The sequence below is a fragment of the Artibeus jamaicensis genome, unplaced genomic scaffold, assembly GCF_021234435.1.
Source record: "Artibeus jamaicensis isolate MK-2021 breed Jamaican fruit bat unplaced genomic scaffold, CSHL_Jam_final scaffold_537, whole genome shotgun sequence".
Classification (NCBI taxonomy): domain Eukaryota; kingdom Metazoa; phylum Chordata; class Mammalia; order Chiroptera; family Phyllostomidae; genus Artibeus; species Artibeus jamaicensis.
The window spans coordinates 17520614-17539252 of record NW_026522047.1 but is presented as its reverse complement, the minus strand read 5'-3'; the positions used below and the strand labels follow the sequence as shown (position 1 = coordinate 17539252).

The 18639-nt window shown below is 48.3% G+C and overlaps 1 protein-coding gene across 1 annotated transcript; it reads right to left on the bottom strand.

Annotated features, from left to right (window-relative positions):
* Positions 1-9164: 9164 nt before the first annotated feature.
* On the bottom strand, positions 9165-10820 carry POU4F2 (POU class 4 homeobox 2). Its single transcript, XM_037162340.2, has 2 exons — positions 10536-10820; positions 9165-10106 (listed from the first exon to the last, which is right to left on the bottom strand). Exons 1-2 carry the CDS (start codon positions 10818-10820, stop codon positions 9165-9167), a joined length of 1227 nt encoding a protein of 408 aa, XP_037018235.1.
* Between the last annotated feature and the right edge of the window lie 7819 nt (positions 10821-18639).

The window sequence follows — 18639 nt, the reverse complement described above, 5'->3', positions numbered from 1 at the left end:
AGTGGGTCTGTGTGCCTTTACAGGTGTTACCTGGGTGACAAGATGGGAGGAAAATGACAGAATGAGTTAAAGGATCTCTGCCCCTGTCCCATCAGTCGTGGCTTCAGGCCGAGCCCACCAGCGCAGGTGCGGCTGTGGCCCGAGGCGCACCTCCTCCACGCTGCCAAGCAATCAGGTTCAGGCCAGTTCTCAGCATACCTGTTTGAAACACGGACTTGCTTTTGCTGCGTCGAGGGCCCACTGCTCTCAGACGGCCACCTGCCTCCACAAAGGGAGAGACGCCTCACCTCCCAGCCCCGTGTAAGGAATAGAAAGCCCACAGGTTTGTAAATAGGAAAGCAAGGGATCAGGATTGGAGCAGGAAAGATGGCTATTCTGGGCAAGTTACGGACTTTCTCCAGAAGTCTCACCCTTACCTCTCTTGGCCCCGGACTGCTGTGGAATTTGGAGCCTGAGGTGACTGTTTTCTCCAAAGGGGTGCCCTCCCTCCCGGAACCCCAGATGGGTCACCTCACAAACCGAGACCTGCTCTGTCTCTTGTGGTCAGGGAACCCCCACCCGGTTGAACCAAAACGCACAGGGATGCAGACTGCCCCGGAGCAAAACCCCAGCGACCCTCCGGGAGAGGAGGGCCGCCTGGCCCGGTGCGTGTTAACCCTCGGTCTCCCGGTGAGCACACCGACCTCAGAGTGGCCCGGCCTCTTCAGGGACGCAAACACTGTCCCTGCCACTCAGGCAGAGGGTGTCTGTTTAAGCCTTTCCATCGCTTACAAACCCATCAGGAACTTGTTCTTTTAAACCAATCCCTTTGATTTAACAGGACGACTTGGCATCCTACGAGAATTCCAGAAGCCAGTTGACACCTTTCAAAAACATCGGATACATACTTTTCATTTTCTTGTCGCCTCGCATTACTCAGGGGGACCCAGAAGCTACGAGACAACACCCCCCCCCGCAAAGGGGGGGGACACTTAACCAATCTACACAAATAAGACTTTGGCTAAGTTTCCAGGGTCCCGAAAATGGGAAGGTTAGGGAAAATAAGGAGGAAATGTTGTATTTCTGAAAATTTATAACAAAAATTTAAGAACCACGACCCAGACACTGTGGGAGGGCAAGCGGGCGCAGGCTGCTGTTAGCTACAGCGAAGTCTGCCGGTGGGGGAGGGCTCTCGCTTTCCGCCGAATGACAGCTGGAGTAATGGCCGCAGACCCGGAGTGGGGGTGGAGGTGGGGGCGGGCGAGGCTGGGGTGGGGGTGGGGGGCAGTAATTACCAGCCTGGCTCACCCGCCTCCCGACTTTACAGCGAACGCATTCTTCTTGCGCCTCCAGCTGCGCGTCCGTCTTGCCGCTCGGCCTCCGGGCATCTCGGAGCCTGAACAAGGGCGGGATGGAGTGTGCTAGAGAACTTTAAATCGAGGTTCCTAAAAGGATTCTGAGCTAGAATGTCCCCAAGGTCCCAACCTTGCAGGGCTGTGGAGCAAAGGAAAGCTGGGCAGAGACTGCTGCACGCCCAGCAGCCCCCCAACCACTGGGCCCGCATTAGGAACTTGCCATAAAGGCGGGGGGCGGGGGGCGGGGGGGCGATGCCAAAGCGGTTAGCAGCCTGGGAAACGGTGATCCGTCAGATATGGCTTCACCAGACTGAAATGTTTCCACGAGGGCTGAAGGGAAAGCCAGGCCAGGTGCCAGCGTACTCCCGCCATCTCCCCTCCGGGCCTACGAAAACGCAAACGCTCAGAAAGCGCAGCAGCTCCCTTGGGCCCCAGAACCCTGAAGTTAAGTGTTCGCCAAGGGATCCACGCTAGGAAGGACAGGGACGAGGGGCGAGGGGTAGGGGCTGGGTTCTCCACCTCCTCCCACTGCCTCCCTCCTCCCTCCTCCCTCCCGCAGGCTGGAAGCCTCACGTAGACTGGGATTTTTTCAGAATAATTGATGGGTCCAGTTCTCCAGAGCTTTCCCAGTGAGAGCGCGGCAGACCGCGCTAGAATTTAAATAGACGTGATTAGTAAAATGCAAGGGGGCGACGCGCCCGGGCCTCTCTTTCTCGCGGGTTTCTGGCTGCGTGCCTGGCCAGGCGCTTGCTCCCCCAGGCTCCAGGGGCCACGCGGGGCCAGCGCAAGCTCGTCCAGCCTGCGCCGGTGCGCGGGTCTGCTCCCCACCCCCAACTCTATGGACTCCCACCCTCACCCCTCACCACTAGCCTCTCACCAGCGTGCACCCCGATCTGGAGCAGAGGAGAGTTGGGGCTGGCAGGCGACGCAGAGCCGGAGGGTGCAAAGTGCTGTTAAACCAGGAGGTGGGTGCAAGAATCTGGTGGCGCAAAGCATCAGCCTTGAAAATCAAGGAAAGCCTCTCAGTGATACTGTCCCCGAGCCCTGCTTCTCACACGGTTCCCTTTCTGTACCTCCGCCCTCATCTGTGTTCCCCTCTCCTGGCTGCCGACCCAGTGCAGCCAGAGCCACGGAGATCCCTGCGCCCCTTCACTTACCCAAAGCGCTAAGAAGGTTCCCTGCACAAAGAAGTGACCTAGGCTGGGGAAAAGCTTCGCCTTTGCTCTCTCTAGCATCCCTCTCTCATTGATTTGTTCCTGGAAAGCGGGCTGTGCATTCTTATAACGTCTACAGCCAATTAATATTGCATTAACTCTATTTTTTTTTAAAAGCACCAGAATATTGCACCCTATCAAAGCCATCTATTATTCACAGAAATGTAATTGGAGACGTAAGATATGTGTATTATGGGCCAGTGGAGGAAACAGAGTCGCGACAATATTTCAGAAAGGAAGGGGATTGGGGATCGGAGGGTGTCTAATATTTAATTTCAAGTCTGTGGTTTTCTAATTCGAGATTAAAAGCAGTCACGTCTTTGAAGCCAGACAGTTGGTATAAATGTACAGTTAAAATATTCTATTCCGTGGTCCCTAGACAGAGCGCTCTGCTCGTCCCAGGCTTCATTAAATTTTTATTATCATCCCAGACTAGAGCAGGGAATGAGCGGAAAGACTGTCCATCTAATTGCAATTGATAAAAAAAAAAAGCTTTTAGATCCCCCCTCATTTTAATATATTAACAGCAGTTTTCTTCCTATGTCCAGTTTTTCCCAGCCCTGTGATACACACAATCATTTTATCACACAGATGCATTTCCTACTCTCCAGCAGGGACCGGGCTGGGCTGTCTTCTCTGCCCTTCGAGAAGGCCTGGGGGTGAGGGGAGGTTGTGCGAAGGGAGACAAGGTACTACTGGAGGCTGGCTTCACAAAGTAAAGCTATACGGGGGGAAAAAAAGGAAAAGGTGACGTCAGTTTTTGAAGCGTCTGGCGGAAGACCAACAAGAGACAACATTTGCACTAAACTGGCTCTTCCTATGACAAGATGAAAGCATATTGTGACCCAAACAAAACAAACAGATTATTAGACCAGGCTGCAACTTTTGGAGAGCCTTTCCACCGTGGGGGATGAAAACAGAGTCATATTTTCATTTGACTTCTTTCTTTCTCACTTCCACACCCCCCCCCAAAATGCGTGCTCTTTTTGAGCCTTCATGTGCTGCTAATCTGTCACACCAAAGAACTATGGACTATAGATGTGTGTGTGTGTGTGTGTGTGTGTGTGTGTGTGTGTGTGTGTGTTCAGGGAGCCTGTCTCAACAAGGGCCCTTTAGATTCTTTTTTTTTGAAACTGGTGTAAATAAAGCTTTTCATCTCCAGGCGTTCAAAGTACAAAATAAAACCCACAGTTTGCCTTCGGAGCAGCTTCCTATTATCACATCGCCACTTAATTTTATTTCTATTCTCTCCAAGTTAAATAGAAAGATTGACTCACGAGGGAGCTGCCATGTGCCTACAGACTGGGGATGTCAAGCAGAGAGACTCGCTGTGCAAAGTTAATTTCAATTCCCGAGGAGGATTTCGCATTCCGGCTGGCTCTGACCCACAGTAATTAGCTGAGATAACTAATGATTACTTACTTATTCCTTGTAATTATCTGGATTTAATAATTTGCTGTGTAATTTATTAATTCGCTCATAATAGCCTTTCAGTACTGGGAATGGCTCCCTTAAAGGGGCAAAGCAGAAAAAATTTAGTGATTTTTTTCCCCCTCCTTGCCATAAATCTGTCTCCTGACAAATGTAGACTTCAGGAACATTTCTATCATCATAATCATCAGAAACCTTTGTCTTCCTTTTGTCCTATCAGGAAAGCAATCCAACTCTTTTTCCCCTTCTGTTGCAGCCCCTCCCTCCAAGGCCAACTGAAATGTTAAGTGCAGTTTCGAGTTCTAATTTGGACCATTTACCTAGCAAGAGAAACTGTTTTTGCCAAACAGTTGAAAAGATTAATCTCTAAACTTACTAGCATGGCTTTCCTAGGAAATTGTGAGCTTCTTTTCTTGTAAATAACATGCTTATTAAAATCAAGTAAAAAATTTAGTGCTCTTTTCACCATCTCAAGAGTCTCCCCAACAGATGCATCATAAATAATTGATTCATTTTAAGTTTGAAATAAAGCATTTTACCCCCCAAATTCTAATTCCCTTGGCAGAGATGAGTCTCAGTTTGGCCTCGACAGTGAAAAGACTTAGTTATGTTTTGTTATTTATTTTAAACTATAGTTTATAGAAACACAGGAGAGTAGTGCTCTGAATATAAATCTTACTTCATTTGCTTTTGCATATTTCCATTTTTCCCAAGTTATGTGTCAATGAAACTAAATCCGGTAAGAGTTGACCAACTGACTTAATGTCTAGAAAGCTACATTTTCTAGATCATATTATAATTCAACTGGTGTGAAGAGTACTTAGATATTAACCAGGACTTACATGGTGCTTGCTGTCACTCATTTATTATTCCATTCCATTTTAGATTTAGGAATCACACTGAACACAGAGATTGGATCATTTGCCTTCAGAGAAGTTTAAAAAATAAATTTCATAGTTCTGACTTGTCAAAGTGAAGATAACTGGGTACGTTGCTAAGTCAATATATGAAATATCTCTTTCCAATAAAACAGAAATTGTGGACCTCGAGGAAATAAAATCAGAAAGTGAGTCATGAATGCCAGATCTTTGTCATGATTGATTGGACAAAAAGGTCTTCAGCCTCAATTTGCTACTTAGCCATGTGAGTATTTTGAAAGTCAATACCAAATGGGTATTTCTCAACAATTTGTACATGATTCATTCTACTCTTACCTTTCATTTCTTCTTGAGGATCAATCCTCTTCTCTCCAAATCTCTTTGGTTTGTTTTGGTATGTCCCTGCAACTCTCATTAATAAAAACTTTCAGAATATCTTTCTTCATAAAATTCTGCTTTTCCCACAAAACACACACACATTTAAGCAGGCTCAAGTGGTGAATATAATTTCCATACTGCAGGCAAGAAAGGGGATTTTTTTGCCCTTATAATGACATAGAGAAGATGAACATAAAATGTGATACAGTTTTAAAAGTCCAGGACTGTGGGAGACAAAGAACACTTGGTGACTAAAGAAGAAAACAGAGGCCTCCACTCTCAATTGTATAAGTACCTGGATAGTTACTACTGTGTTACTTTCCTCAGGAAATCTTGGGCAAATATACCTACAGGCAAGCTATTATGTGCTTCAAAATGCACTAAAGAGGACACGTATTTTATTTCTATTCAGTGTATTTCTCAATTTACACCACTTCCGTGGAATCTCTCTCTTTATTTGAAGGTGTCACGTTTATAGAAAGAAAGCGAGCACACTTCTCTTCCCCCTGACTGACTCCTCTGTCTCTTATGCACATGTCCTGGACCTTCAGATTACAGCCACAGACGGAAAAGAGAAGGTGTTGCTTACTGAAGATAATTTTTATCCTAGATCAGCGAACCTGGTTTGCTACATACTCAATTCATTTCATCCATTTTCCCCACTCTGGAAAAAGTCAGCAAGCAGAAAGTTCTCCAGGTGGCTGGACCTTCCTGGTCAAACTGTGGGGGGGAGGACGGCTGAGTCATGTGGTTACTGTCCGTGGTGCTGAAACCAGTATCAGCATCGTGAAATTGGGGGCTGGCTATTGGAAAAAGACTTTCAGGAAAACTGACTGGAAGAATGGGAGAGGAAATGGAAACAAAGACTTTCAACCTCCAGAAAAAGGGAATAAAATTAAATCATCAATGTCACTATAGTGAGTTCAAATTGTTTCTTTTAAATCCCTACAACTCTCAGTTATCTTAGGCATCTATGCAATGTATCCCATTATTTTCAAATAGACACGTGGATCTTGTTTCTTCAAGTGTCTTCTTAGTTCACTATAGGAAGAGAAATATTCTACCCATTGTCCATCCAACTTTTACAACCTTTCCTTTCACATTTGAAAATCACAATCAATTTTTTCAACATTTAACCTCAACTTCAATCACTATAACAATTTTCATCGACTCATAGGATATTTCCTAAGCTCATCCTCAAAATAAGAAACATCACCAGACAGTTTCACACTAAAGGGCCAGAGTTCAGGTGAGCAGAATTTCCCCTGGAGGGTGATCTGGTCCCTTCCTCTCATGATGGGACCTACAGATTAACATGATGTTCTCATCACTAATAATGCAAATATCTAAATCAGAGCCTTTCTGGAAAAAAAAACCCAACAATGTGAAACCCTGATATATTGCTCAATTGTTTTAGTAAGTCTAAAAATTATTAAAATGGGTAAGAAGATATCTTTAAACTAGGATGAAAAAAGTCTGTGTATCAAATGTGCAAAATTTGTTTGTGCCAGACCAGCATTACACAGACTTCCGGCAACTCTGCTGTCTCTGTGAATCTAGAAAGGGGACAATAATTTTCTCCTTCTAACCACCCAGGATTTTTTCCTCAATCCCACCTCAACCATTCTGCCTATTATTGCAGAATGTGAGTTTCCTTAAAGGTGAGGGTGAAGAGATGATAGATAGATAGATAGATAGATAGATAGATAGATAGATAGATAGATAATAGATAGATAGAATGATAGAACTTCCTTTTCTGGCTTTGGGACACTGCTTCCCATGTGTGATGTCTAAACTGAGAATTATGGTGGACCAGTTCCTAGGCCTCAATCCGGGTGCCCTGCTCCCCCAACTAGGTCTTGACTCTTGCCACACCCAGCCTCCCAGTGCTACTGAAGACTGACCTGAGTTTCTTACTTCCTTTTACCCATGCCTCTGAGCACAAAGATCCCCTTTGCAGCCTTATTGCAGATTAGGGGAAAGGACTCCAAGGGAGGTGCTCAGAGCCAAACATCATGATCTCAACTGGGCAGAAAAAGCAAAGCATCCAGTGAAATGAGCTACCAGAAAGACATTTAAAACCCCATTCTTTTATATTGTCCTAGAGAAACACCCACTACTAAATCCAAGTCAGACTTTGATTTAAAAAAAAAACACTCCATAATAAACCATCAAAATGTATTCCTGCTGTTAAAATAAGCATCAAAATAATTCCAATGTAAGTGATTTAAAACAGCATCACATTCAAAAGCTATTTGATTTTAATAGCATATTTTAATGAAAAAGCAGCATACTTTGCCAATAAAACATTAAAACCATCTCTTCAATGAAAGACAATCAAACAACACCAAAAATAATACATTACCATAGTAAATAAGTCATCTATTAACAAAAACAAGAAACCAGGTCATATACAGAACTCAACACTTCAGAGAGCCTCAAATGGAACAGCAATACAGTAAAATTTGTAAGAATATATCTATATGTGCATCATTTTGAATGAAATATTTACAATAGATAAGGTACCAGTCACCGTGTACCTAAATTTTTTGTCCCAAAGGAATTCTACCAAACAATGTGAATTTACAAGCAGTGCACTCACTGTCTTCCTTATAGTTCAAATTAGTTTTTCTACAAACAAACCTCTAAAAGGAAAAACCGAAGGCATCCTGTAAATGTTAAAATGTAGTCAACAAAGCAATTGAAAACTAGAAGATTGAAGGACCTTGGTGAAATCTTAGAATCTGGAAGAACAAACACCAAGTGGCAAATGCATCTAAAGCCAGAAAATGATGCATTATAGTCATGCTTTCAACTGCTTCACTTCTCTTCCATTAGAGGTGTGTGTGTGTGCGTGTGTAAAAGAGTGAGAGCGGGTGTGTATCAGGGACAATGTGGGAATCCCCATTAAATATGTAACAAAGTAAACAATACTTTGGACAGTGAATCAGGTCTACACGATTAAGACATCCATTACTGCGTGTCGACTCACAAATCAGAACACTACCAATAAAAACAAAGAAAAAAGTCTTCATTCAAAGTGAGAATATACAAATGGGCCAAAAGAAACACAGGGTAAGAGGAAAGCTGTAAAAATTCAGAAAACTCATCAAACATAACATTTTTAACTTCACTAGTCATACAATCCCCCCGTTTTTATCACTAAAGAAGTTTAATTAATTAGAATGTGCACAAATTAAGTTGCTAGAGAGATAAATTAATAATTTACAGAGGGTTGTTCGGCAATAATCTAATAATAGCTTTTAAGATCAGTGAACACAGCAGGCGAAACTCCTTTCTTAAGCATTAACACTTCAGAGCAGGAAGAAGGGAGTAAGAACCACGATAAAAATATATATATATAATATACAGTGTAAATGCAGAAAATCTGCCATCTTCTTTTAAAATTCAAAATACTTTAGAGACGTCTCTATCACATTAAGCATCAACTCTAGTTTAAAGTTTCAGTCCTGAATCAATTTCTATTTCTGAAAAATAGCTGCAAAGTGTACTTTTAAGCTTGAACAAGGGTGATGTCTTTAGGAATAAAAACAAATCTTACTTGATCATTCTGGGGGCTTTTCAAAAGGCCGTCTCCTCTGCCTTCCTGCTAACAGCCAACTCCAGACTTCCTCTGAAGAAGCAGAGGTGCCTTGTCCGGGGCGGGGTGGGGTTAGTAGGGACAACTTTGCTACAACTTGACGAACCCCTTCTTTCATTTTTCTTTCCTTGGAGAAGTCGTTTCACGTTCTCATCGGGCTTGGGGCTCATTTCCTCGCTCTTTCGCTCTTCAATCCTCGCTTTCTCTGGATTCACATTTACTGGAATTATTTCTGGTCGCCAAAAGTGGGGGGAAAAGAGGCAGGAAAAAAAGAGGGGGGCGGAGAGGGGATGAGGAGGGGGTTGTCCCTGGAGAGGCCAAAGGTCTCCTAAATGCCCGCGGAATATTTCATTCTTTTCTGTTTCTGCCTTTGGTTGCAGAACCAGACGCGCACCACGTTTTTCTTAAGGTCCAGCTTCTCTGCGATGGCCGCAATCTTCTCCGAGGAGGGGCGAGGCTGGATGGCGAAGTAGGCTTCCAGTGAGCGCTTCTCCGGCGCCGCGATGGACGTGCGCTTGCGCTTCTTTTCCGCGCCATTGAAGAGCTCGGGCTTGGTGAGCTTCTCACGGTGGGACTTCTCGGCCTCCTCGAGCCAGGCTTGCAAGATCGGTTTAAGCGCGATCATATTGTTGTGCGACAACGTAAGGGACTCGAACCTGCAGATGGTGCTCTGGCTAAGGGAGCCCACGCCGGGGATCTTGAGGTTGGCCAGCGCGGAGCCCACATCGGCCTGGGTCACTCCCAGCTTGATGCGTCGCTGCTTGAAGCGCTCGGCGAATGCCTCCAGGTCCCGGGGGTCGGCGTCCACGTCGCTCATGCAGCCCATGTGTGAGGGCAGCCCGTGTGCATGGGCCATGCTGAGCGCTGCCTGGTGCATGGGGTTCATGGTAGCCATGTGCGGCGCGTGAGCTGGCGTGGATACCACGGCACCATCAGGGCCCGCCATAGCCCCCAGGGCCAGCCCGGGACTCAGGTGCTCTAGCAGCTCTCCCTCAAGCGCCTGATGCGGCTGATGGTGGTGGTGGTGGTGGTGGTGATGGTGGTGGTGCGTGCCCGCCAGCGCCGACGGGTGCGAGATGGGCACCGACGACGAGGAGGCAGCTGACGTGCACGGGATGGTGTTCATGGTGTGGTAGGTGGCGTCCGGCTTGAAGGGGCTGTGGTGGGGCGGGTGGTGGTGATGGCTCTTGCTCTGGGAGACGATGTCCACGGCCGCCAGAGCCTCAGCGCGGGCCAGCAGACTCTCATCCAGCCCGCCGAATATATTGCTCTGCAATTGCAAGTAAAAGGCACACATTACGCTCAGCAGGGAATTGTGCGCTCTCTCTCCGGAAGCCCTGGCCCTTCACTCCACACCGCGGCCGCGCCTACCACATTCCCAAAACGTTAAAATAATAATAATTAATAGTACTAATAATAATCCTGAAAATAACAGGTGCGGAGGAGCCACCCAGAGAAACCGAGAGCACACGAGGAGGAGGAAAGTGAGCCTGCAAACAACACACAACACGCGCACAGGCAACATCCCAGGTCATAAAATTAATATGAAAGGAAAGACCCGCTGAATACATAAGAGAGCAGGGGGGAAATTGGTTGGAGGTGTGGGGTGATTTGCTGTGCAGACATGAAAAAAACATCAAGCAGATAAAGGGGGCTGTCAAAATGTGCCTTTAAGCGGTGATTATGCAGAAATACGCACCGGTGGGGTTGGAAGACAAGCTCTTCGCATCGCCTCGGAGCCCCCGCCGCTGCCGCCGCTGCTACCACTGCTACTGGAGCTGCCGCTCCGGCCTCCACCGCCCCCACCCCCGCTGCCTCCGCCGCCAGCGTTGCTGGAGCTGCTCGGAGAGCTGGCCTGGGGCGCCGCGGGAGCGGAGGAGCCTGGCGAGGCGCTGTGCAGGGCCGAGTACTTGGGCTCCACGTGCAGGCTGCCGCCGTGCGGCATGCTGAACGCCTGCTTGCTGTTCAGGGACATCATCATCATCTTCCCAACACTCCTGGGCGCTTCTTCAAAAGCTCACGCACTGACCCCGGCTGCCGGGACCCTCCGCAGAACTGTCCGACGCGAGCGGCAGCCGGGAAAGGCTGGGAAAAGTTGAGCTCAACCGCTGCGGCTCTGAGCTCCGTGCGCCTTGCACCTGCTCCGCGTTCCTCCGCCGGCTGAGGCGTCAGTCTGAGAGGAAGCTGCGCTCCGCTTGGCGCTGGCTGCAGACCTGGGCGCCCGAAACTGCCCCCGCGCCTCTCGGGCCGCCGAGTTATACTCCCCTCTCCCCGCGCCTGCCCCCACACCCCCGCCCGCCCGCCCTCCCTCTCTCCCTCCCGCGCGCCTCCGCCCTCCCCTGCCAGGAAGCGTTGGTCTCTCCAGCTCGGATTCTAGTGTCGCCCTTCTTTTTTGCTCCTTCCTGTCTTCGGCCCTTTCTCCAGATACGCGCCTCTCGCTCCCCCGCTGCGCCCTCTACCTCCCCTTCTTTCCCCCCGCCTACGCTCAGATGCCAACGCCCCTTCCCGGCTCCCCGAAGCCCTCACTTACCTTAGTGCCCCCACTCCACCCCACCTCACTGGCCAGGTCTACACTCCACTCGCGGGGCAGTTCCTACTTAGGAGCCAGCCTCCATCCCCTCCAGCTTCCTGCGCCCCGTCCCCTCGTCGGTGAAAAAAGAAACTCCTAAATAAAGTTGCGGGGCCAGGGCAACCTCCGGTGAGGTTTTTCCTAGACAACCAGGAACTCCCCCTACCTGGCTGCCGCCCCCGCCCCCCTTTGACGGTGGCGTTCCAGGCCTCCGCCCCCACTCGTTCGCCCCACCCCACAGCTCAGGTGACCCGATCCCAAGCTCCCCGCCACAGCCGCAGACGCGGACACTGACGCCGACCAGGTTTTTCCGAGCTGCTCTGCGCTGCGGTCCGGTGCGCTCAGCGGTTGGTGATCTGCTTTGCGCCCCCTCGGCCCCGCGGGTGCCTGGTGCGGAAGAGACGTGGGGTCGACGAGGCTGCAGGGCTTTCTCTCACTCGGTTTCTCGAAGCTCTCAGCGGATTGGACGGCCGCGGAGCCGGCCCGGGTCGCCTGTGCGCATGCGACTACCTCCCCCCCACCCCCCACGGCCCAACCGCCCCACCGCCCCCTGTCCCCTTGTACTCCCTCCGCGCCACCACAGACACACACTCCTCTCCACCCTCTTCTCTCTTCATCCGCATCTTTCTCCTCCTCCCTGTATGCAGTTTGGTTTGAGTTGGATCTTGGACAGATCCACGGACAATCCCTGCTACTGGATTTATTATTCTTCATTAGTTACAATCAAAGGAGGAAGGGGCAACTGACAGAAGGAGAGGCAGGGCCAGAGATCACAGAGCGCATGTGCTACTGAACACCCCCCCTCCCGCACACACACGCCCCGGGGTTGGCACAAGTCCCACTGATCTTCGTTCCCACAGCCACTCCGCGCAGAGACAGCCTATTTTTAGCCAATACTTTGCTCGCACTTTTGTCCCAGTGGGAACCACTTTTCTTAGAAGTGGACACACACAGTTCCAGTTGTAAAAGGAGATAACCTCTCCTGCCTACGCACAGCCTTCCTCGCCTCCCTGCTGCGGAATCATCTACTTCCCTCAGTGTTGGGGGCTGCCGTCACCTTGCCAGAGTGCGGAACGAACGGGGTGCAGACGAGGGTGAGAAGGCCCCGAGACCCAAACGCTGGAGCTCGCGGGTTGGCCCCACCCGGGCGTGGGTAGCTGGGAGCAGGTGCAGACACACGGTGCCTGGGGAAGGCGAGCAGGTGCGAGAGCAGGCGGCAGGCCTGAGAGGCGCTGGCGCGCGCTGGGACAAAACAAAGTGGAAAGGAGCAGGCGAAAGAGGGTCCTGGAGTGATCAACACCCGGAAGCCCCCAGGCGGCAGCAAGAGGGGGCCGCCGGTTCACCCCTGACCTCAGTGGGGACAGACGGCAGGTTCACGTTGGGAGCGTTGTCCTCGCGAAGTCGCCAGAGTTCTAGGAGGACCGCAGCAAACTGGGTGCGACGGGCTCTGTCCATGGTCCTTAACCTGCGCTACTTCGGGTCTGCCTTTCTCCTCCCTTCTGCGGAGGAACAAGTAAATAGTAGCCGAAGGGGGTTCCTGCTGGTCGTGTTGAGAAGCCCGGACACGGGAATGGAGAGAGGGTGTTGACATGAATAAATGTGGCTCGGGCTGGACGGTTCAAGTAAATGCTTAGCTGTTTAATTTCTGTATCAACAACAACCAGGGTAATTTTCAAGGAAATAAAAAAAATGACATTGTACAGCTTTCACTGTCTCCAGCTTCAAGAAATGAAATAAATCAAAGTTAAAAGCTTGAGTATCATTTAATTATAGTGCGAATAGCGCTTTGAAAGAAGTAGAGCAACATCTCTAAACAAATTATGACTGGGCCAGGAAGGAATTATTAGATTGAAATTTCATTTAGGCTCGGGAGACACCGCGCCTCACTGTGTAATCTGCTATGCCTCATCTGATTTGTATGCTTAATTCAGCTTGACGAATTTATTAGTTTTCATAATAGTGAAAAAATTGAGCAGCACTATGGGCTAATGCATTGTGTGTGCTATAAATTGTATGTCATCGTGGAAAGGCTGGAGTCTATAGAAATCTTTTATTAATGCCAGCATAGGAGAAGGGATTTTTGTGCCAGCTCTGGAGAGGTAGGTTCACACCACACTGCACTGTTCCTGTGTTTCACTGGTCCATTAACATATCATCACACTAATTAGACTACTTCATCAGTGATATAATTTCAAACTTCAAATTATGTTCTAATTAACAAGGGTTGTCCAATTTGCTTAATCTTCAAAAGGCTTCGGATGGTCTAATTAGTGTAAACTGTTCAGCATCTCTAAAACCTAATAAAATCCATTCAAAGATTTTGGGTATGTTTTTCCTATCAGTTCTGTGTAAGGGCAACAAGGATGATGAGAGTGTCAGGGTGACAGCCACTGGGAGACAAATGTCTACCTCGACCTAAATTCCCTAGATTATAATGCCAGGTGAACCACAGGAGAAACTCTGGGTATCACACTCCTGAACAGTTTGTTTATGTGTTTAAATAAAGACATTAAAATATTAAGGAGTTTTAACACCAAAAAAAATTCAATTTTAAAAAATGGACAAAAGACCTGAATAGGCACTTCTTCAAAGAGGATACAGATATGGCCAATAGGCACATGAAAAGGTGTGCAACATCATTAAGCCATCAGAGAAATGTAAATTAAAATCACAATGAGATTTCACCCTCACACCTGTCAGAATCACTATCATCAATAAATCAACAAACAACAAGTACTGGGGAGAGTGTGGAGAAAAGGGAATCTTTATGTACTGTAGGTGGGAATGCAGATTGTTGCAGCCATTGTGGAAAGCAGAATGGAGTTTCCTCAGAAATTAAATATGGTACTGCCTTATGACCCAGGGATTCCACATCTGGAAATATATCTGAAGAAACCCAAAACGCTGGTTTGAAAGATTATATGCACCCCCAAGTTCATTGCAGTGCTGTTTACAATAACCAAAGTTGGAGGCAGCTCAAGTGCCCACCAGTAGATAAGTGGGTAAAAAAAAAACTGTGGTACATTTATGCAATGGAATACTACTTGACCACAAAAAAGGAAGAACTCTTAACTTTGGGGACAGCATGGATGGATCTGGAGAGTATTACGCTAAGTGAAATGAGCTTATCAGAGAAAGATAAGTGGTGTATGATTTCACTTATGGATGGAATCTAATGAACAAAATAGAAACAAACTAGAAAAAGGCTTCAACACACAGAGGCTGAGAACAGACTCACAGTTGTTGGAGGGGAGGGGGTCAAGGGCTGGGTGAAAAAGGTGAAGGGATTAAACAACAAAAAAAGACCTTAAAAAAAGAGTATCGAGGATTAAAACCACATGGGGAAAAATTCTTCTCTTTCATTAGGTGCCTAATTAGATGTAAAGTGAAAAGCAACCCTGAGGAGTTTCCCAAGCATTATTGTGGCAACAGTCTGCTGAACTTGGATTGCAAAATCAAATATTTGGGGGTGTTTTGAACTTCTTCCTGTCCCCTCCTCCTTTATTGAGCTTAATTACTTGCAATAGTTGTTTTAATGTATGTTGTCACCTGGGAGTATTGAGAAGTGCATATCGTTAATATGAATTAATCTTGATTTTAATAGCAACTGACAACTGATCTCCAAAATGCTAAACACTTGTCACCACTTCATATGATAAATAAGGTTGTTTAATAAATTCATGAAATAAAGAGGACACAAAAATAACTGGAAAAAAACTTTGTTTGATGTGGAGTTTATTGACTGAAACTATTTTAAGCAGGACAACTTCCAAAAAAATATTTTCCTGATGGCTAAAATTTACATAGCCTTAAATTAATTTTATTATACCTTTTTAAAATCTCGCAGTTATTTCTCAGTGATATCTCTAATTCTAGACAGGAAAAAGGAAGCCCTTTATGCTAACAATCACGTTGAGATGAAATTAATATGTATTTATAGAGCAGTCCAAAAGTTTATTCCTTTTCCCTGGGAAAAAAAACTTTTTTTAAGTCTCAGAGTTAGATATCCTCTTTTCTCAGTTAAAGTGGAAAATGAACAGCAGTAATTGTGTTGCCTTAGTGGGAAAACACAATTCTTCATCACCATGACTCGCAATCTTGCAATAGGTCCTTTCAGGAGTGTCCAGAATAAGAACGTCTTTGCGGTGATATCAATAAAACCCATTTCGAACTTGCCCGCAGGCATTGCTGCAAAGTGCTCCAGCAAGTGTGGACGCTGCTCAAGGAGGAAGAAAGACTCCCCCGCCCCACCGGCCACAGTAGAGGCCATCGAAAGAATTCGAAAGTTAGGAATAAACCCAAGGGGTGGAAGGAAATGGCCCAATATCCAAAATCGGCTTCATATGACCTCAATATACACTTTTATGACCAAGCACCTGTCCGGGCTGGCGCCCCTGCACACCTACGGACCTACCTAATCCGCAGAAAACAAAGAAGTGACTTTCAAAAGCAGAGAAGTGAAAAATGGATCCACTGTGTCACCACGCGGAGGAGCGCCTTTCTTCTTGCCAAGCCTCTTTGTTTGACAATAGCTGCTGTCCCATCCGCTGCCAGATGCGGACAGATGTGACCGCTTCCCTCCAGGCGGGTGAGGAGTCGCTAGAGTCTCCACCCAAACTCCCCGCAGCAGAATCTCTGCTGTAGCCCCCCCCACCCCGAAATCCGGCGGCCCCCAGCCATCCTGAAGGGAGAGATCATTGCCTTGTCTCCTCCCCTGTGTCTGGGTCTTAATTTACTATTAAAATTCTAAGCAGTGCATTCATATTTTACCGGACCTAATGTGTTTTATTAAATTTTAATCCAGTAAGGGCAGTGTGATTTCTCTGTATTTCAAACACAGTTGAGTTAGACTGCAAGGAAGATCTCTCGAAGGGCAGATCTGACCCTGGTCGTGCACCGTTTCGGTCTCTGGTAGACAGGGCCTGGGGGCGGAGGCAGGGAACCTCAACAGCCGCCCCCAACTCATCTCCTCGAGGATTCTTAATCGAATCAGACCCCCTGCGCTCTCTCTGGACTTGCAGCTTGGGGCTGAAGTGTAGGAGGTGATTAAACTTCTCCATGGCCTCGCCTATTCCTGGGAAGAGGGGAAAAAAGAGGGAATTATCCCCCAAATTGAGACTTCTGGGAACGCTCAGAGCTGGCCCCCAGAGCAAAATGCGGGGAAGGAGCGGTCTCCCGGGTTGCTTATGGCCTGCGATAGGGGCTGGTTCCAGGAGTGTTAGGTGTGCACTGTGCTCAAACAGCTTTCCTCTTCCAAGCAGTCCACCAAGGCTTCTGTGTTTGTCTCTATTTTTTCCTCTCCACTGGCTCTCTCTGAGCCCCAAATCTCTCGCCTTCGCCCAAAGATGCCAAGCACTGTCTCTGCCCAATGGCACAGCCTCCTCTCACTGCCTTCCTGGCTAAGTCTCCCTCACCACCTCCCAATGCAAGCAGCCAGCCAGTGCCTTGATCCGGCAGTTCCCAGGCCCTTCTAGATCGAAATTCGAGCTTGCAATCTCCATCCCTCCTACCAAGGCCAGGCGGGGCGAACCGAGGGGAACAGAAGCAGGGGCTCTTGGCCTCCCGCTTTGGGGACGGGGACAGAAGACGTGAGCCAGAGCTCTGGTCCTGTAATCGCCGAAGGAGCTACGTGGCTCTCTACGTAGTAATTCTGGACTGAGGAAAATGGTCCGGCAGGGGACAGGGGCTGAGCGGAGTCACCGTAGAAAGGAAAGCAATGGTTCCCTCTTTCGCAGGCGGAGGAAAGGAGCAGAGTTCAATTTCGAATAAAGCAGACTTGGGGGGGGGGGGGACGCAGGACGCAGCCAGCCCAGGCCCGCTGGATGCCCGCGGGGCTCCTAGACGCCTTCACGATTCCCCCTGGTGGCTTTGCTGTAGCTGTGTGTGGCGAGGAGCCCGCACGCGGGGCACAGCTGATTGGACCCACTGGAGTCGACCAACCTTGGGAGCAAACACAGCAGGCGCCGAGAAATTAAAATCTGCCGCAGGGAAGGACTCAGTTCTCCGTACCCAACTCCGCAAGCCCCAGAGCTCGGGGTGCGGGGTGGGGGCGGGGAGCAGATTCACACACTGACGCACCGGGCACACTCACAGACACGCTCACATACCCACGCACGCAGGCACACACGTGCTAACACTCACGCACACTCACTCGGAGGCACACCCTCTCCCCTCCATCGCCCGGCGCGCCGCTCTGGGGGGCGGGGTCAGACCTCACCGCTCCGTCCACGAGCTGCTACCCCTGTGTTTACCTGCCCCGACGAACCTTGTTTTTCGTGGCAGTAAATTTTCCTGGTCAGTGTGTTTACCTCTTTCCAAAGTTAAGTCCAGTCACGACATCAAACTTAAGGCATCGGAACAATCAATGAAGACTTTGCAATCCATGGCGCCTCGCGCTTCCTGGAACTAAAATAAATGCAAGAAATCGAAACTTAATTACTTGAAAGAAATCCAGAAATCCCTCTGCATAATGCATCCAGTCCTTTTCAGTAGCGTCTGTGTTCAGTGCAGCGTTTGTTAACGCTGTGCTTTTGGCTGAGATCTGGCTGCCTGCCCGCACTCGTGGGGAGCCGCTGTGCCCCACCTCGGGCCCGGAGTTTCGCCCCGTGCCAGGCTCCCCTCCTCCCGCTGTTCACCACCCACGTAGTGACATTTCTGTTCAAAAGTCGCCAACTGTAACTGTAACGGCGCAAAAATCCTTGGGGCTGAGTGTTGTGCGTAGGTAAAAAAAAAAAAAATTAAAAATCTCACCGCCTCTCTCTTCTTTTAGCTCACTAGGCCTATTATTATTTGAATTATTTGATTGGTGTGAGTTGCTTAGTACTCGATCTGACACCAGGCCCCTGAGTAAAAGCAAGCCAGGACCATTTCTCTGAGGGATTGGCGCACCATCCACAAGCGCCATTCTGCTGGTGATGGAAAATTGATTACTTTCCCCCTTCTCTCCAGGGAAGTTCTCTGCCCCCAAGTGTCATCTTCCTAAGGCACAGTACTAGAATATTTGTTCTGCCTACACTGTTCTTCAAGGTACTTAGCTGGACCACAAACCAGGGACACCAGTTTCTTCCTCTGATACCTGTTCCTTTGGAACTCACTCATCGCACCCTCCTTTGGTTTCTAATTGATTAAGACTCTTCATACCTATAAAGTGCCAAGAGACCTTCATCTGGCACCACTGCATAAACAGATGCTCTGCATCCAGCTTGGAGCTGCTGGTTAAGGTCAGGCAACTTGC

Bases quoted from the DNA above. Each gene is read 5' to 3' on its own strand.
- POU4F2 (XM_037162340.2), bottom strand. From the start codon at position 10,820: ATGATGATGATGTCCCTGAACAGCAAGCAGGCGTTCAGCATGCCGCAC. The intron at 10,107-10,535 runs GTGCGTATTTCT...TTGCAATTGCAG, and splicing joins CTTGTCTTCCAACCCCACCG to AGCAATATATTCGGCGGGCT.